General features: G+C 44.8%; 1 protein-coding gene across 10 annotated transcripts in view; it reads right to left on the bottom strand.

The window, feature by feature from the left end:
- Positions 1-3,060: 3,060 nt before the first annotated feature.
- The window catches only part of NEK11 (NIMA related kinase 11), a 168,380-nt gene continuing 156,139 nt past the window's right edge, over positions 3,061-15,301 (bottom strand). For 9 of the 10 annotated variants that reach the window (XM_039524107.1, XM_039524108.1, XM_039524106.1 and 6 more), the window contains one exon: positions 3,061-3,898. In XM_039524107.1, coding sequence (XP_039380041.1) covers positions 3,703-3,898 — 196 coding nt within the window. In that variant the 3' untranslated portion in view covers positions 3,061-3,702. Of the gene's footprint in view, positions 3,899-5,002; positions 5,096-15,301 lie in introns of those variants that run through there. The other variant, XM_039524113.1, reaches the window with a different exon arrangement.

Genomic DNA, 15,301 nt, shown 5'->3' with positions numbered 1-15,301 from the left:
CTGTGAGGGTGGGAGTTGGTTGTGATGGAGGAGAAGGTGAAGAGATCCTCAGAGCTCAAAAACTGTGACTTGGAGCACACGTCCCCCACAGAGATAAGAAAATGATCAAAACAGCTTTAAAAGCCATTATGATCTCTTTTTAATGTACTTCAAGCAAGAATTCTTCACATCAGAGCGGGATTGTTTGCCTGAGGACAGGTGGTGTGGCCAAAACATGATTTCCAAACCTCAAAGATTAGACCCTTAATGATTTTCTAAGTGCTTGACTGCTCCAGAGAGTGTGGTACACCCACATGCAGTTCTTTTTCACTTGCTCTTGGAAAAACCTGTTTTCTTAAAGGGTTGATTACACCAGTATTCAGCATTCATAAAAGCCATCTATTACTTACAGAGTCCGTTTTCAAGGTGCTTGAGTAATTTGCTTTGGGCCACAGCCAGTTGGAGATATATACAGCAGGCAAGGTTGTCTCCCTTGGACTTCATTCTTGCTATTATTCCTGGGCGAATTCTGTGCCACTGCGCAATGCAGAATTTTGCGGAAATTAACGTGTACACAGAATTTCCTTTCCCCTACAGAAATGGACTGCAGTACTGCTAGCCACCACTAGGGGCTGCTAGACCTGGAAGAGCCCAGCACCCCACATGGAAGACACTGCTGGGGGGAAGGGGAGGGAGCTGGAGGGTTCCTGGCACCTGCTGTTCCCAGCATGCTCTGAGGGAAAGAGACAGCAGCGTGTAGGAAACTCCACATAAGTCAGGGACCAAGCAACAGGCTGTTTCTCCCTCTGGATCCCTGGGCTCTGGGGAGAGAGGGAGGTGGGTGTCTGGGCTGGGGGGGCACAGCTGGACTCTGCAGGGGAGGGAGTATGGATATATGGGCTGAGGGGCCCCCCGGCTGGGCTCTGGGGAGGGGAAAGGGGCAGAGAAACAGGAACTGGGTTGTCATAGGGGTTTCTTTAACTCTACTCCTCAGGGAATTTTTGTGTGTGTCTGTATTGTTACAGACATACCTGCTGACAGATATTTTGAAATAAATTACCAAAATAATTGAAACTGGCATGATTATGTAGTGTTATTTTGACAAATAAAATTTGCAGAATTTTAAAATATCGTGAGCAGAAATGTTAATGTTTCGGTGCAGAATTTTTAATGTTTTGGTGCAGAATGCCCCCAGGAGTATTGCTATATATAAATTATTTATTGGTTGCTTTGCTGGCTAATTGGCTCTTGCATGCCCCAGACATTTCTCCCATATCCGGGGAAAAATTGCCGCCTGTGCTTTGGGCACTTCAGCTTTTAATAGGTTTAAAAGAAATTATGTGCAGGAACAGAAACAGCCACTATGATGGTGTGGGCCATACATACCAAGCTAGATAATGTAAAAGGGCCTTCAAGCAGTCCTGACCTAGAGCCACTACTTCAGTGTATGGACACTAATTACCACAAGTGAGAAATAGGACTTTTGACCCCTGCTTTTGTGAAAGTTCAGAGTGGAGGTCTGCCTCCATGCTGTTCTGTGTTCCTAATACAAACTCGAATTGACTTGTGCTGGAGGGATCATAATGCCTTACCTTGTTTGGCTATATGGGCAAATTCTTTGTTTCTACTGTTTGTTTTAATACTAAAATGGACTAATAAGACTTCACTTCTACAGCACCTTCCTTCAAAGGATCTCAAAGCACTTTACAAAGGTGGGCCAGTATCATTATAAAGCGTGACTACTCTCTGTCCTTCCAACAGCACATCGAGAACATGTGCTAAACTCGAGCGCCGCACTTCTCTGCAGGCTTGCCGGTAATTTATGGGGTGCAGGCACTGCAACCTTATGGACATCTACCAAAGCTCTAGTTATTGCAGCTGTTCAATACTGTGTGGCAGCACGGGGTCCAGAAGTCTTTGTGGAAAGTTGGACTCAACGATCCACTCTGCCCTTTGCATCATCACTGGTGCAACCCGGACAACACCAGTCTCCAGCCTTCCAGTCTTGGTGGCATTGCTCCTGCTGCAATTAGGTGTGAGGACAAGGCCCTGGCCACATTACTGCGCATAGCTAACTATCAAGACCGCTTACTTCACATTTTCATCTCAAAGCCATATCAGACACACTGGCCAAAGTCAAGACGCTCCTTTTCTAAAATAGTTGAGCCTCTCAGACAATACATCAGACATAACTTTTCTAAGGAACAGCAACAGGTGGTAAGGGAATATATTTTGGATCGGTGGTGCATTTCCTAGCAGATAGACAACTCAGATCTGCATCCCATAGTCTCTCTGGATGAGCACTCGCATGCCACTGCGAACAACCATATGAACCAAAAGATCCTTCCTCGCTACAAGAAGATATGTTGTGGTCACTGGCAGTTTAACTTGTATCTTACCATTGGAGCTTCTTGAGCTCCCCTTCCTGCCCCTGGGGATCTCAAGAACAAACAGCACGCCATCTGCTTATGGACTGCCCACTTGATCCTCTTGATGGTGGATGGATGCTTTTGATGTCCCTTGATGATGCTGCCATGATAGAAATAGATAGATACCAACACCTAATTCATTGTTTGTGCCATCAGAAGCCACACACCAGAAGAAGTATCATTAGTCCCATTTTACAGATTGGCAAATTGAGGCATAGAGAGGTTAGTGGCTGACTTTCTTTCCTGAGATGCTAAGTATCTGCAGCTCCCAGCCATAATGGCCTGCCCAAGATCAAATTGCAATGATTTTGACGGCCATTGTTGCGCACTCCCCACCTGAGTACATTCAAAGGATTGCAGTGTGCTGCACAAGAACAGGCAATGTAAGGGGTCTGATTATGGCGAGAAGTCTAAAGTGAATTTGGCCCAAGGCTCAACTGAGAACCTGATATATAGTATTATATTTATTCCGTATATAGAGCTTAACAAGTCATGGTGAAGGTGATCAGCCGGCAGAACAAAAAGGGAAAGTGTTAGGAAGAGAAGGTAAGGGGTCATAATGGGTGGGGTGAGGGGTACTTGATATAAGTAGAAGTATTGTGCTTTTAGAGAAGGCAACATAAATATGGAGATAAAAAGTTAACAAGATCTGTGAAGACACCAAAATGGATTTATTTTTCTAGTTGTACATTATGGGCTTGATCCAAAACCCACAGAAGTTCATGGAAACATTTTCATGGATTTCAGCAGGCTTCAGGTCAGACCTCCTGTCTCTCTCGCTCCCTCTTTTGCATGGCTCTTTTAAAGGGCACTCAGGTGAAATACAGGCCTTCAACAGAGCAATAACTAATGTGTGATTTCTGATAAATGAGTAACCATATATACACGTACACCTGTATATGTATATAAACACACACACACACACACACACACACACACACATACACATACTGCTGTTCAAGGCCAAATCCAGCAAAACATTTAAGTATGTGCTTAATGTCTTGCTGGATCAGAGCCCACTGCTGCTATCATAGAAATCAGCGGCAAAACTCTCATTGACATCATTGGGACCCTGATTGTGCACCATTAAAGTCAATGGGAACAACCCGTGGGTGAAGAATCTGGACTTAAGGGAATACACTTGTTGATGCAATAAAACAAGTGGGGAAAAAAGATTGTCACCATGATGTGCACCTCCCTGGCCCCCAATAATACAGTACTTGTTTGCTGGCCCGTAAGGGTGTAGCTCGGCGTTTTCACATATCTCCAGTGTTGGCCATTTCTGATGTACATTTTACACTGGAGCTAAGGCAAGCAGCTGATCCTCAAAGTAGAGAAGTTGATCCACTTCAAAACAGTCGCTTGCTCTAGAAACCACTTTCTCCAGGCATTCGCGGATCTCATCTTCACTTGCATTCTGCTGTCTTGCTTTCTTAAGATAGCTGTAAACCTTTTCAAATACTTCCGCTCCCAGCTTCTGAACTGCTGATCTACAGACAAATGTAACATAAAAGTTACTCACAAGTTAATCCATTTTACATATTAAAACATCTAGCAAGAGACATTTCTCTGCTAAGGTATTGTAGCTCTCAAACAAAATGGCTTTCAGCTTAAGATCAAAGTGTAACTATGTACGTAATTTGCGTAGAACAAAGCTCACTATGGAATTTCCCTATGGGCATTTTTAATATGAACAAGAGTCCTGAGATGAAATCCTGGCACTTCTGAAGTCAGTGAGACTTTTGCCATCATCGTCAGTGAAGCCAGGATTTCACTCTTAATGTCTAATTTGATAAACTACTTTATAACACATTCTACAGTGATTCCAGGTCATACATACATATTTACAGCCTCTGGATTTTATAAAAAATAAACAATTTGCCAGTGGCATAGTGTGAACATTCACTATTCATAAATCATCCCTTAAACTCTTATAAAAAAGACTGTTGTACAAGATGCAATGAGAACTGAACAGACATTATTTTTCTACTATAACAACACTCTCCCTTCTTTCTGTACTTCCGCGATGAAAAATACACTCATGGTTACCTAATACTGGTTTACACAAAGATTCCAGTTGAACATTGTAAGATTATTCATTGATTTAAAAAACAAAACAAAGCAAAAAAAAGGTAACGATACATATAAAAATCCACAAGTAACAGAGTGCTATGGTCAGGGTCATGCTACCAATTTTTTAACAAGAGGATCTTGTAGTAACTTTCTTCTTTAGGCTGTCATAAACCCATCTGCCGGGGTGCATGTGTTTGCAGAGGGGATTCTATTCATTTTACCTTTTGAACAAAACAGCCTTCTCATAAAGATGACCAAGAAGGGAGGTAGCGTCACTTGGAAAACAAACGTAGCCCTAGACTCTTCAATGAGCTCCATGTGGATCCATTTACAGATTTAATAGGTTCCAAGCAGAAGGGACCACTGTGATCATCTAGTCTGACCTCCAGTATAACACAGGCCATAGAACTTCCCCAAAATAATTCCCGGAGCAGATCTTTCAGAAGAACATCCAATCTTGTTTTAAAAATTGCCACTGATGGAGACTCCACCATGCCCTTGGTAAGTTATTCCAGTGGTTACTTACCCTCACTGTTAGAAGTTAACACCTTATTACCAGTCTGACTTCATCTAGCTTCAACTTCCTGCCGCTGGATTGTGTTATATACTTTTGTCTGTTAGATTGAAGAGCCTACTGTTAAATATGTGTTCTCCATTAGGTACTTATAGACTGTAATCAAACCTCCCCTCAACTTTCTCTTTATGATGCTACATAGATTGAGCTCCTTGAGTCTATCGCTACACCGCATGTTAATCATTCTCATAGCTCTTCTCTGAACTCTTCCCAATTGATCAAAATCCTTCTTGAATTGTGGACACCAGAACTGGACACAGTATTCTAGCAGCAGTCAAACTAGTGCCAAATACAGCTGTAAAATAACCTCTCTAGTTTCACTTGAGATTCCCGTTTATGCATCCAAGCATTGCATTAGCCCTTTTGGGCACAGCATCACACTGGGAGCTCATGTTCATCTGATTATCCACCATGACCCCCAGATCTTTTTTCAGAGTCACTGCTTCCCAGGATAGAGTCCCTCATCCTGTAAATATCCTACATTCCTTGTTCCAAGAAGTATACATTTATATTTAGCCATATTAAAATGAATATTGCTTACTAAGCAATCCAGATAATGTTGAATCAGTGACCTATCCTCTTCATTACTAATGACACCCCCAATTTTTGTTCATCTACAAACTTTATCCGTGATGATTTTATGTTTTCTTCGAGGTCATTAATAAAATGTTGAACAGCATACAGCCAAGAACCAATCCCCACTAGAGACACACCTGTTCGATGACTGTTTACAGTTACATTTTGAGACCTCGGTTAGCCATCCATTTAACATGTGCCATGTTAATTTTATATTTTTCTAGTTTTTTTAATCAAAATGTCAGGTGGTACCAAGTTAAATGCCTTGCAGAAGGCCAAGTATATTACATCAACACTATTACCTTTATCAAACTTATTGCATCAAAAAGCTATCAAGTTAGTTTGACAGAATCTATTTTCCATAAATCCATGTTGAATGGCATTTATTATAGTACCCTCCTTTAATTCTTTATTAATCAAATCCCATATCAACTGCTCATTATCTTGTCCGGGATTGATGTCAGACTGGCAGGCTGTGATGGGATGTTCACCCCACACCACTCCAGAGAAAGCTGAGAAAGGGCCAATTAATGTGACAGGCCAAACAGGAGGGGCTTAGGCTGGACAAGCATCCCCTGATTGGAAGGTGGAGCTCAGTTGAGCAGGAGTAGCTGGGTTAGTATAAAGCCAGGAAGCTGGCAACAGAAATGGTGGCAGTGAGGAAGTCTGCAGCCACCCTCTGTGCATAAGAGAGGGAAGGAGTGACCCCAGGGAAAGAGAAGAGGGAAAGGGCGAGAACAAAGCCTGTGGGAGGTGGATAGGAAGCAGTCCAGGAAGAGAACAGTGAGGGTGGGGACTGAGCAGACCTTGGTGGCATGTTACAGGGTCCCCAGGCTGGAACCCGGAGTAGTGGGTGGGCCCAGGTTCCCCTACGAGCCACTGACAAAGTGGTAGTGCCAAGGCAGCAGGTCCGGAAGGGGAAACCACATAGTGACCTGGCCAGAGGGCTGTCACAAAAAGGAAAGCTGCAGTTCTTGGTGCGAGAAAGGGGCCAGAGAGAGGACAACAGGAGGAGCGACTGCAAGGGGAGGTGTCAGACCTAGAAGAGAGCTATTCCCAGAGCAGCCCATAGGAGGCACAGCCCAGGGGGCGTGAGCACCCTGAGACACAAGCCTATAATTACCTGGGTCATTCCTTTTACCATTTTTAAATATTGGCATATTAGCTTTCTTCCAGTCTTCTGGAACTTCCTTGTTGTTCCAAGACTTATTGAAAATCAGTATTATTGATCCACCGAGCTCCCTTAAAACTCTTGGATGTAAGTTATGCAGAGCTGCTGATTTAAAACTGTCCAACTTTAGTAGTCATGCAGAGCTCATTGCAGGACTGGGGGCCTAATACAGCATTAAAAGTCATTGTGCAGAAATATTTATACTTTGTTCCTGAAAAATATGCTGAAACATATAGCATAGCATCCAGCCTGAATAATTTTAAGAGAGGGGTGAATCCCTCATAAGAGGCCCTGGAAACCACCTCTCCAGGTGCAATTAGGTTTGGTTTTAAAGTAAATAACTGGTAGTGTATTATTTGAGCAAGAGTATGTGATTGTATGAGACTGCACAGCAGGACAGTGTTATATGAGCTGTGGCTGCATGTGCAACCTTATATTTGTCATTGTTTTTCTTTTCAACATTGAAGCATGAAAACTTAATGTTCTCTGAGTTTCTTTTGTTTGTTTTACTATCAGAGTTGCTTGGTTTCCCCCATCAGAAGCAATGATTTTCCGCAGTTGGCCAAAATAGAAGCAGGCCAAATGGGATTCCTTGCAGAAATTTGCTTGCATACCCCTTTGGTTAGCAGCAGTTTTATAGTGCAGCCTGTCCTCCCAATGGCATTTGTGTATCTTTGCCAGTATTTCAGTAATGAACAGATGCTACTGTTCTAGAGGATTTTCCCTGGAAATTCATTCTGGCAGCCAGGCACTCTTGAATAAGGTTTCTTTATATATCTTGAGGGCTTTATCTGACATGTTAATTTATTTGTCATAAATTGGTAGCATCCATTCTCCTGGGGCCACTGTACTAGTGCTCTCAACCTACCGCTAGAGGGCTGTCATTCATTTTACTCCCCAAGATATCCACGTTCGGCACATTTGATGCCCTGTACCTTTTGATGTTAAAAATTCTTTACAACAGAGAGAAAATATCAAGCGAATAAGAAGTCCCATATACTAAAGAAATAACTTAGAAACCATTCAAAGGTTCTAGCATGAATACATTTTTGGTGTCCCTTATATTGGGTCTTTGTCACATATTGCACCTGACTCCTGCACCTTGGCAATCAGCACCCTCTTGGCATCGGGAACATCTAATCTATCCCTTCAATGGTAGGCAGGAGCTGCCCAGTGCCATGACAGGACTGAGCATGCCCTTCCATGTTTGCTATCTCATAGAGGGAGGAATCACAGTAGCCACAGGGTTGCCAACTTTCTACTCATACAAAGCCAAACACCCTTACCCCGCCTCTCCTCTGAAATCCCCGCCTCCTGCTCACTCCGTCCCCCCGCCCTCTGTCACTCACTCTCCCCACCCTCACTCACTTGCTCATTTTCACCGGGCTGGCTCAGGGGGTTGGGGTGCGGGAGGTGGTGAGGGCGTTGGCTGGGGGTGCAGGCTCTGGGGTGGAGCCAGGGATGAGGGATTTGGGGTGCAGGGTGGGGTTCTGGGATGGGGCTGAAGGGTTTGGAGTGTGGGAGGGGGCTCTGGGCTGGAGCAGGTGGTTACAGTGCGGGGGTGGGGGATGTGAGGGCTCCAGCTGGGGGTGCAGACTCTGGGATGAGGATGAGAGGTTTGGGGTGTAGGATGGTGCTCTGGGCTGGGGGGTGGAGCTGAGGGGTTTGGAGTATGGGAGGGGGCTCTGAGTTGAGGCAAGGGGCTGGGGAGTTGGAGGGGGTACAGGCTCAGGGCTGGGGGCACAGGCTCTGGGGTAGGGCCAGAAATGAGGGGTTCAGGGTGCGGGAGGGGACTCTGGGCTGGGACCGACAGGTGTGGAGGGCAGGAGTGGGATCAGGGCTGGGCACGGAGCTGGGCATGAGAGGCGGTCGGGGTGCAGGCTCTGGGCTGCTCTTACCTCAAGCGGCTCCCGGAAGCAGTAGTATGTCCTGCCTCTGACTCCTACATATAAGGGCAGCCAGAGGGCTCCACACACTGCCCCCATCCCAAGCACCAGTTCTGCAGCTCCCATTGGCTGGGAACTGCGGCTAATGGAAGCTACAGGGGTGGCGCCTGCGGAATCCCCTGGCTGCCCCTATGCCTAGGAGTCAGAGGGGGGACATGCCGCTGTTTCTTAGCCCTGCTGTGCCGCTGACCGGACTTTTAATGAAGCTGGTTTCCCTACAAATATTTGTTTAAATGCTCAGAAGCAGGAATCAAACTCCCCTCTTCTATACATGAACAGCGTCAGTGCTAAGCCACGCTGCTAGCACCCCTGGTGTTGCTGTTAATCCTAACTTGACAGCACAACTAGCTGAAGAGGCAGGAACAACCCCATAATGTCAGCACTATAATGAAAGGAGCGAGTGGGGGAAAAGCACAGCACATAAACAGAGAAAACAGCTTTGTGCCCAATATCATGGTACTGTTCAGTGCATTCCAGAGGACAATCAACATCACCCCAACACCATGTTATATTAGCATTGAGTACTAAGAGCCCAGAAGGGACATGATTCTAAACGACTCCTGAATTCCCATGTAATGTGAATTCTGGTTTTCCTTGGAAAGCAGTAATGGCTGTTACAATTATGAAAAAAGTTTTATTTGCAGTTTATTTATTTTTTCCTGAGTGTAACTGGAAACACTAAGTATCCTCATTAGAATATAAAGGATTCCCTAAAAATCATAGAATGATGCATTGTAGGGCCTACAGATGGCATCAGCCCCCAGCACGTTTCAAAGGTTCCTTAACTGAAGAATGTATTACTGTTTTGATCTCACACACAATAGGAACCGAACACCTCCTCCCCACTTCCCTTCCTTCCCATCTTGTTCCTTCCACATTATTCATCCCCACTTCTGACCTGCCCTTCAACTCTGTGTTGTCTTCCCTGGCTGATTCCTGACACAAGGGATGAGCTAGGAACTGACAGCAGGTGGAGATGGGAAACAGTATAGATAGGTATGGGACCAGTCTGGTGTCCCCACAGGTACGAGATCTGACTCATCCATGTCCCCAAGAACTAGAAAGTCTCACTCCTCCCTGCCACTGGCACCCATTAATGGAGAAATTAACACCTTGGAAATTAGCTAATGCTCAGATGCTGGTTATCTGAGGTATAGCTGATTTCAAAGAGTTAAATAGGGTTTCCTTTTGAAAATAACTTTAAACCATCTTCTGCAGCAATATTACAGCACTTCGAGGGGTTAACATAAATTAATGAGAAAATATTTTGAAGTAATTCCTACTGCATCACTCCTTTAGTGACTGCTCTCTTCCTCTTAAAAGGAACATGGTTAATTCTTAGCCCCTCCCATCGATTTAGAGATGTGAAATGAAGTAAATGGGCACCTCAGGAGCCATGCTGCTGCTAATAAATGTGACCTGTGGACTATATCTTTTCTGTTTAGGTTGATATAGCATGCAAATTAGCATCCAGGAAAGCTAATCTGTATAAAATTAATACCAATGGGATTAGGCAACAAATGTTGAAAGGCTGACAACAAAGGAGCATGTGTCAAAAATTTTAACATCTGCTTCCTCGAGAGAAATCATTAGGTGCCATTTGGCCTTGAGATCCTAGGAAAAGGCAGCTGCCATAAAGCACATTTCCTAGGGGTATGGGACGGGGCACAGGGGGTGAGAGCAGGAATCTATGCCAGAAAATTTCAAATGGATTTTACTATCCAACTTCAAAAATCAGGGGTGACTCCTCTGACATCAAAAGATTTACACTGGTGTAAAAAACAGTCTGACACCAGAATCAAGATCACTGGGAGATGATATCAATAATATCCTCATTATAGCTCTGATCCTGTATCAAAGTGCGCTAATGTTAATGTCTGCATCCATGTCGAGTCCCATCGAGGCACATGGGACAGGAGTCTGCACTACATTGGTGCAGGTAGTTACTGCAATTGTGCATTCAAATAAGGCACTTGAGTGTCTAAAAGTTAAAGGCGCAATTTGTGTGTGTGCATACTGGTGGTCACGCTCATAGAATCATAGAAGATTAGGATTGGCAGAGACCTCAGGAGATCATCTAGTCCAATCCCCTGCTCAAAGCAAATCATCCCAGCCAGGTCTTTGTCAAGCCAGGCCTTAAAAACTTCTAAGAATGGAGAGTCCACCACCTCCCTAGGTAACCCATTCCAGTGCTTCACCACCCTCCAAGTGAAATAGTTTTTTCCTAATATCCAGCCTAGACCTCCCCCACTGCAATTTGAGACCATTGCTCCTTGTTCTGTAATCTGCCATCACTGAGAACAGCCTAGCTCCATCCTATTTGGAACCCCCCTTCAGGTAGTTGAAGGCTGCTATTAAATTCCCCTTCACTCTTCTCTTCTGCAGACTAAATAAGCCCAGTTCTCTCAGCGTCTCCTCATAAGTCATGTGCCCGAGCCCTCTAATCATTTTCATTGCCCTCTGCTGGATTCTCTCCAATTTGTCCACATCCTTTCTGTAGTGGGGGGCCCAAAACTGGATGCAGTACTCCGGATGTGGCCTCACCAGTGACAAATAGAGGGGAATAATCACTTCCCTCAATCTGCTGGCAATGCTCCTACTAATGCAGCCAAATATGCCGTTAGCCTTCTTGGCAACAAAGGCACACTGTTGACTCCTATCCAGCTTCTCATCCACTGTAATCCCTAGGTCCTTTTCTGCAGAATTGTCACTTAACTAGTCAGTTCCCAGCCTGTAGCAGTGCATGGGATTCTTCCGTCCTAAGAGCAGGACTCTGCACTTGTCCTTGTTGAACCACACTGGATTTCTTTTGGCCCAATCCTCCAATTTGTTTAGGTCACTTTGGACCCTGTCCCTACCCTCCAGCATATCTACCTCTCCCCTCAGCTTAGTATCATCCATGAACTTGCTGAGGGTGCAATCCATCCCATCATTCAGATCATTAATGAAGATGTTGAACAAAACCAGCCCCAGGACAGACCCCTGGGGCACTCTGCTTGATACTGGCTGCCAACTAGACATCGAGCCGTTGATCACTACCCATTGAGCCCGACAATCTATCCACCTTCCTATCCACCTTATAGTCCATTGATCCAATACATACTTTTTTAACTTGCTGGGAAGAATACTATGGGAGACTGTATTAAAAGCCTTGCTAAAGTCAAGCTATATCATGCCCACTGCTTTCCCCATATCCACAGAGCCAGTTATCTCATCATAGAAGGCAATCAGATTAGTCAGGCATGACTTGCCCTTGGTGAATCCATGTTGACTGATCCTGATCACCTTCCTCTCCTCCAAGTGCTTCAAAATGGTTTCCTTGAGGACCTGCTCTATGATTTTTCCAGGGACTGAGGTGATGCTCACCAGTCTGTAGTTCCCCGGATTCTCCTTCTTCCCTTTTTAAAGATGGGAACTAAATTTGCCTTTTTCCAATCGTACAGGACCTCCACCGATCGCCACAAGTTTTTAAAGATAATGGCCAATGGCTTTGCAATCACATCAGCCAACTCCCTGAGCACCCTCAGATGCATTAGATCCGGCCCCACGGACTTGTGCATGTCCAGCTTTTCCAAAGAGTCCTTAACCTGTTCTTACACCACTGAGGGCTATTCACCTCCTCCCCATACTGTGCTGCCCAGTTCCTCCAACACTTGCATCAGGAAGTTGTCCCCATCACTCTCTGAAAACTTCCTGGATTGTCTGTGCACTGCTGTATTGCTCTCTCAACAGATGTCAGGGTGATTGAAGTCCCCCATGAGAACCAGGGCCCGTGATCTGGAAACTTCTGTTAGTTGTCACAAAGGCAAAGGGCGGGTATATGCACACACATACATTTTGCACACAACTGTGGATCTTATTTCTGATAATCTGGCATCCAGTGTTGTTGCATTATTTATTATTTCACTCATTTGCAAACTCAATAATTCTCCCCAGTAATGGTGTCACCACTTTATTTTTCAGCCAAACATCATTATTATGATTTGTATTAGCATAGCACGTAGGAACATGAGTCACATGCTAGATGCTGTACAAATGCAGAACAGAAAACATTCCCTGCCCCAAGAGATAACAAAGCATTAATAACCAAGTGCTATTAATGAAGTCTTATATGAATAGGCTTTTGTTACTTTAAACAAAATATACTGGGCCAGCTCTCCACCTGGCATAAATTGGTGTTGCTCCATGGAAGTCAATGGAGTTAGGCCAATTTACAGCAGTTGAGAATCTGGCCCAGTGTTATATTTACCAGTATACTTATCAAATTAAAACTAGGCCACGTCTGTGAAAACAAATGTACAAAACAGAATTTATGATGCAAGGTCTTTACTTTTTTTTAAATGTGCCAGTTCACTTTCTTACTAATTCACAACATGTGATCGTTTGCAGTGGCTCTCTCTCTGGCATTAATGCGATTCACCAATCTTCTACAATATATGAATGGTGTAATCTCAGCAATCTGTGATGTTTACAAACCTTCTCCCAGGCTAATGTGGAATTTGCCACTAGTCAGCCTGTGAATTTATATCTTGGCTATAGAAAAAGACTGCGTTACTACCTGTCCATTAACATTTTCGTGCTGGTCTGGCAATCAATTACAATATATCTACCACTATGAATCACTGACAAAAGCCGCAAAGTAAGATTAATGCTTAGCCTCAGCACTCCTCTGTGGGTGTTAACAGCTGGGCTAATATTGCTCAACAGCTTGTCACTGTGTGAGGCAACTATGGCAGACATCTGCAGCTAAGGGGTTTTTCAGCTTCTTGCTTCCAAATTTCATTTAGCATCATAGCAACCACTGAACCGCATTCTCCTTTCTTCCTCCACCAGAAGAATGAGCAGCATTGTTTGCATCTAAAAACAAAGTAGTTTTCACCAATCCCTTTAAGAAACTGTACTTTGGGTTACTAGTCTATATATTGTGCTGAAGTAACAATATGAGATACCAGAATAATGAAATGTGGATGAAAGTGCTTATATATTTGATAGACATCAAAAATAATATTTCACCTACCCCATACTAGTGAGCATTCAGCACTGCTTCTGAATAAGTTGTAGGAAATTCAGTTATTGTAAAATGCAAACTGTATTCATCTCAAATTCCGTGTAAGCGTTAAATTGCCGCCTTGGCATAGAAAATAAAAGCACTCCGCTGATGTTTATTTCTGTAGATGCAGTGTCAGAATGCAGCTTGGGATCAAATATTAAAATGTTTCAATAAATATTTTAAAATAAGGGCCTGGGCTAAATCAGTTAAGGCTCATAGATTCATAGGTTTTTAAGCCACCAAGCAAATTATCAGTGCCACGGAAGCCAATACCAAGCACTTGGTCCCTGTAGCTGGGTGCTTACACCGCTCCTGCCCTGAAGGGCTTAAAACAGCCCAGGAGAGGACTGTGGCTGGGGCAAGAAGCCTGGGTTGATTGGGGAAAGTAGGCTCAGCTGTGGCCATGCCCCAATCAGGCCCAGCTGGCCCCTATAAGAGGCTGTGAGTCAGAAGCCCAGAGAGTCTCTCTCTAGCTGTAGAGGGAGATGGGCCTGGCTGCAGGGAGCTAGACATGGGGTACCTGAGTGGAGCAGGGCTGGGGAAAGGCAGAGGAGCTGGGGAGCTCCAGCCTGGAAAGCCCCAGGCTGCAGCCTAGCATAAGGCCAACAGGTACTGGTGGTTGCAGAGGGCAGCCCAGGGGTAAGCAAAGGCAGCAGGTCCAAACCCAACCTTGCCTGTGATGAGTGGCTGATACTGCAGTCTGCCCCAGGGAGTGGGGGCTAGACAATGACTGGCAGTAGCCGTACACTGAGGCGAGGTGGGGATAGCGGGTGGGGGTTCCCTGGGGAGGGGAGACCATAAGACTGAGGGGTTACTGCCAAGGGGCAGTGCCCCAGATAACAGGGCACCAGGTCTGGGAGGGACACAGGGGCCAAGCGGTAGCAGGGCACCGGCCTGCAGAGGGTGTTCCAATGGCTGGAGAGCTAATTCCCTGAGACCACCAGCAGGAGGCGCCGCAGGGGTGAGTCCGCATGCTTACAATCCCATAGAACATCCCTAACGCAGGGCCCGACTCCTTCACCTGAATCAGTACAAATTAGGTACATGGTACCAGAGGACCAACAAGTCTCTAATGAACCTGAGTCCCCTCTACTGGTGTGGCACAAGAGAATTTCACCAGCACTGATTGACTATAAAACAGGCACTAGCCTCAAATAAAAAAGGCTGCATGTATGACCAGCATTAAAGGAAAAGTCTTCCTCACAAGATGCACAAAACTGAAAGCCGAGGGATTTGGTTATTACAAGGAAAACTGGCCTGGAGCTAACAACAAAGAGAGGGGAGTCATGATGGAAGTGAAAACTTCCTCAAACTATATAGCCTGTTAAAGTGTCAGTGCCAAAGGGCAATGTTCCACCAACTTGTACTATATATAGAAAAAACTGTACGGAAAGCGATCTAAAATACTAGTTACAAAAGGCTACAGGCTAAGCTGAAGGAGTGTGAACACCAAAGCACTCTGTCTCAGGCCAAGGGCAGTAAGAAGAAATTCAAATGGCGGTT

Source organism: Mauremys reevesii, linkage group 2 (assembly GCF_016161935.1).
Source record: "Mauremys reevesii isolate NIE-2019 linkage group 2, ASM1616193v1, whole genome shotgun sequence".
NCBI classification, from domain to species: domain Eukaryota; kingdom Metazoa; phylum Chordata; order Testudines; family Geoemydidae; genus Mauremys; species Mauremys reevesii.
This window is presented reverse-complemented; position numbering and strand designations above follow the sequence as displayed.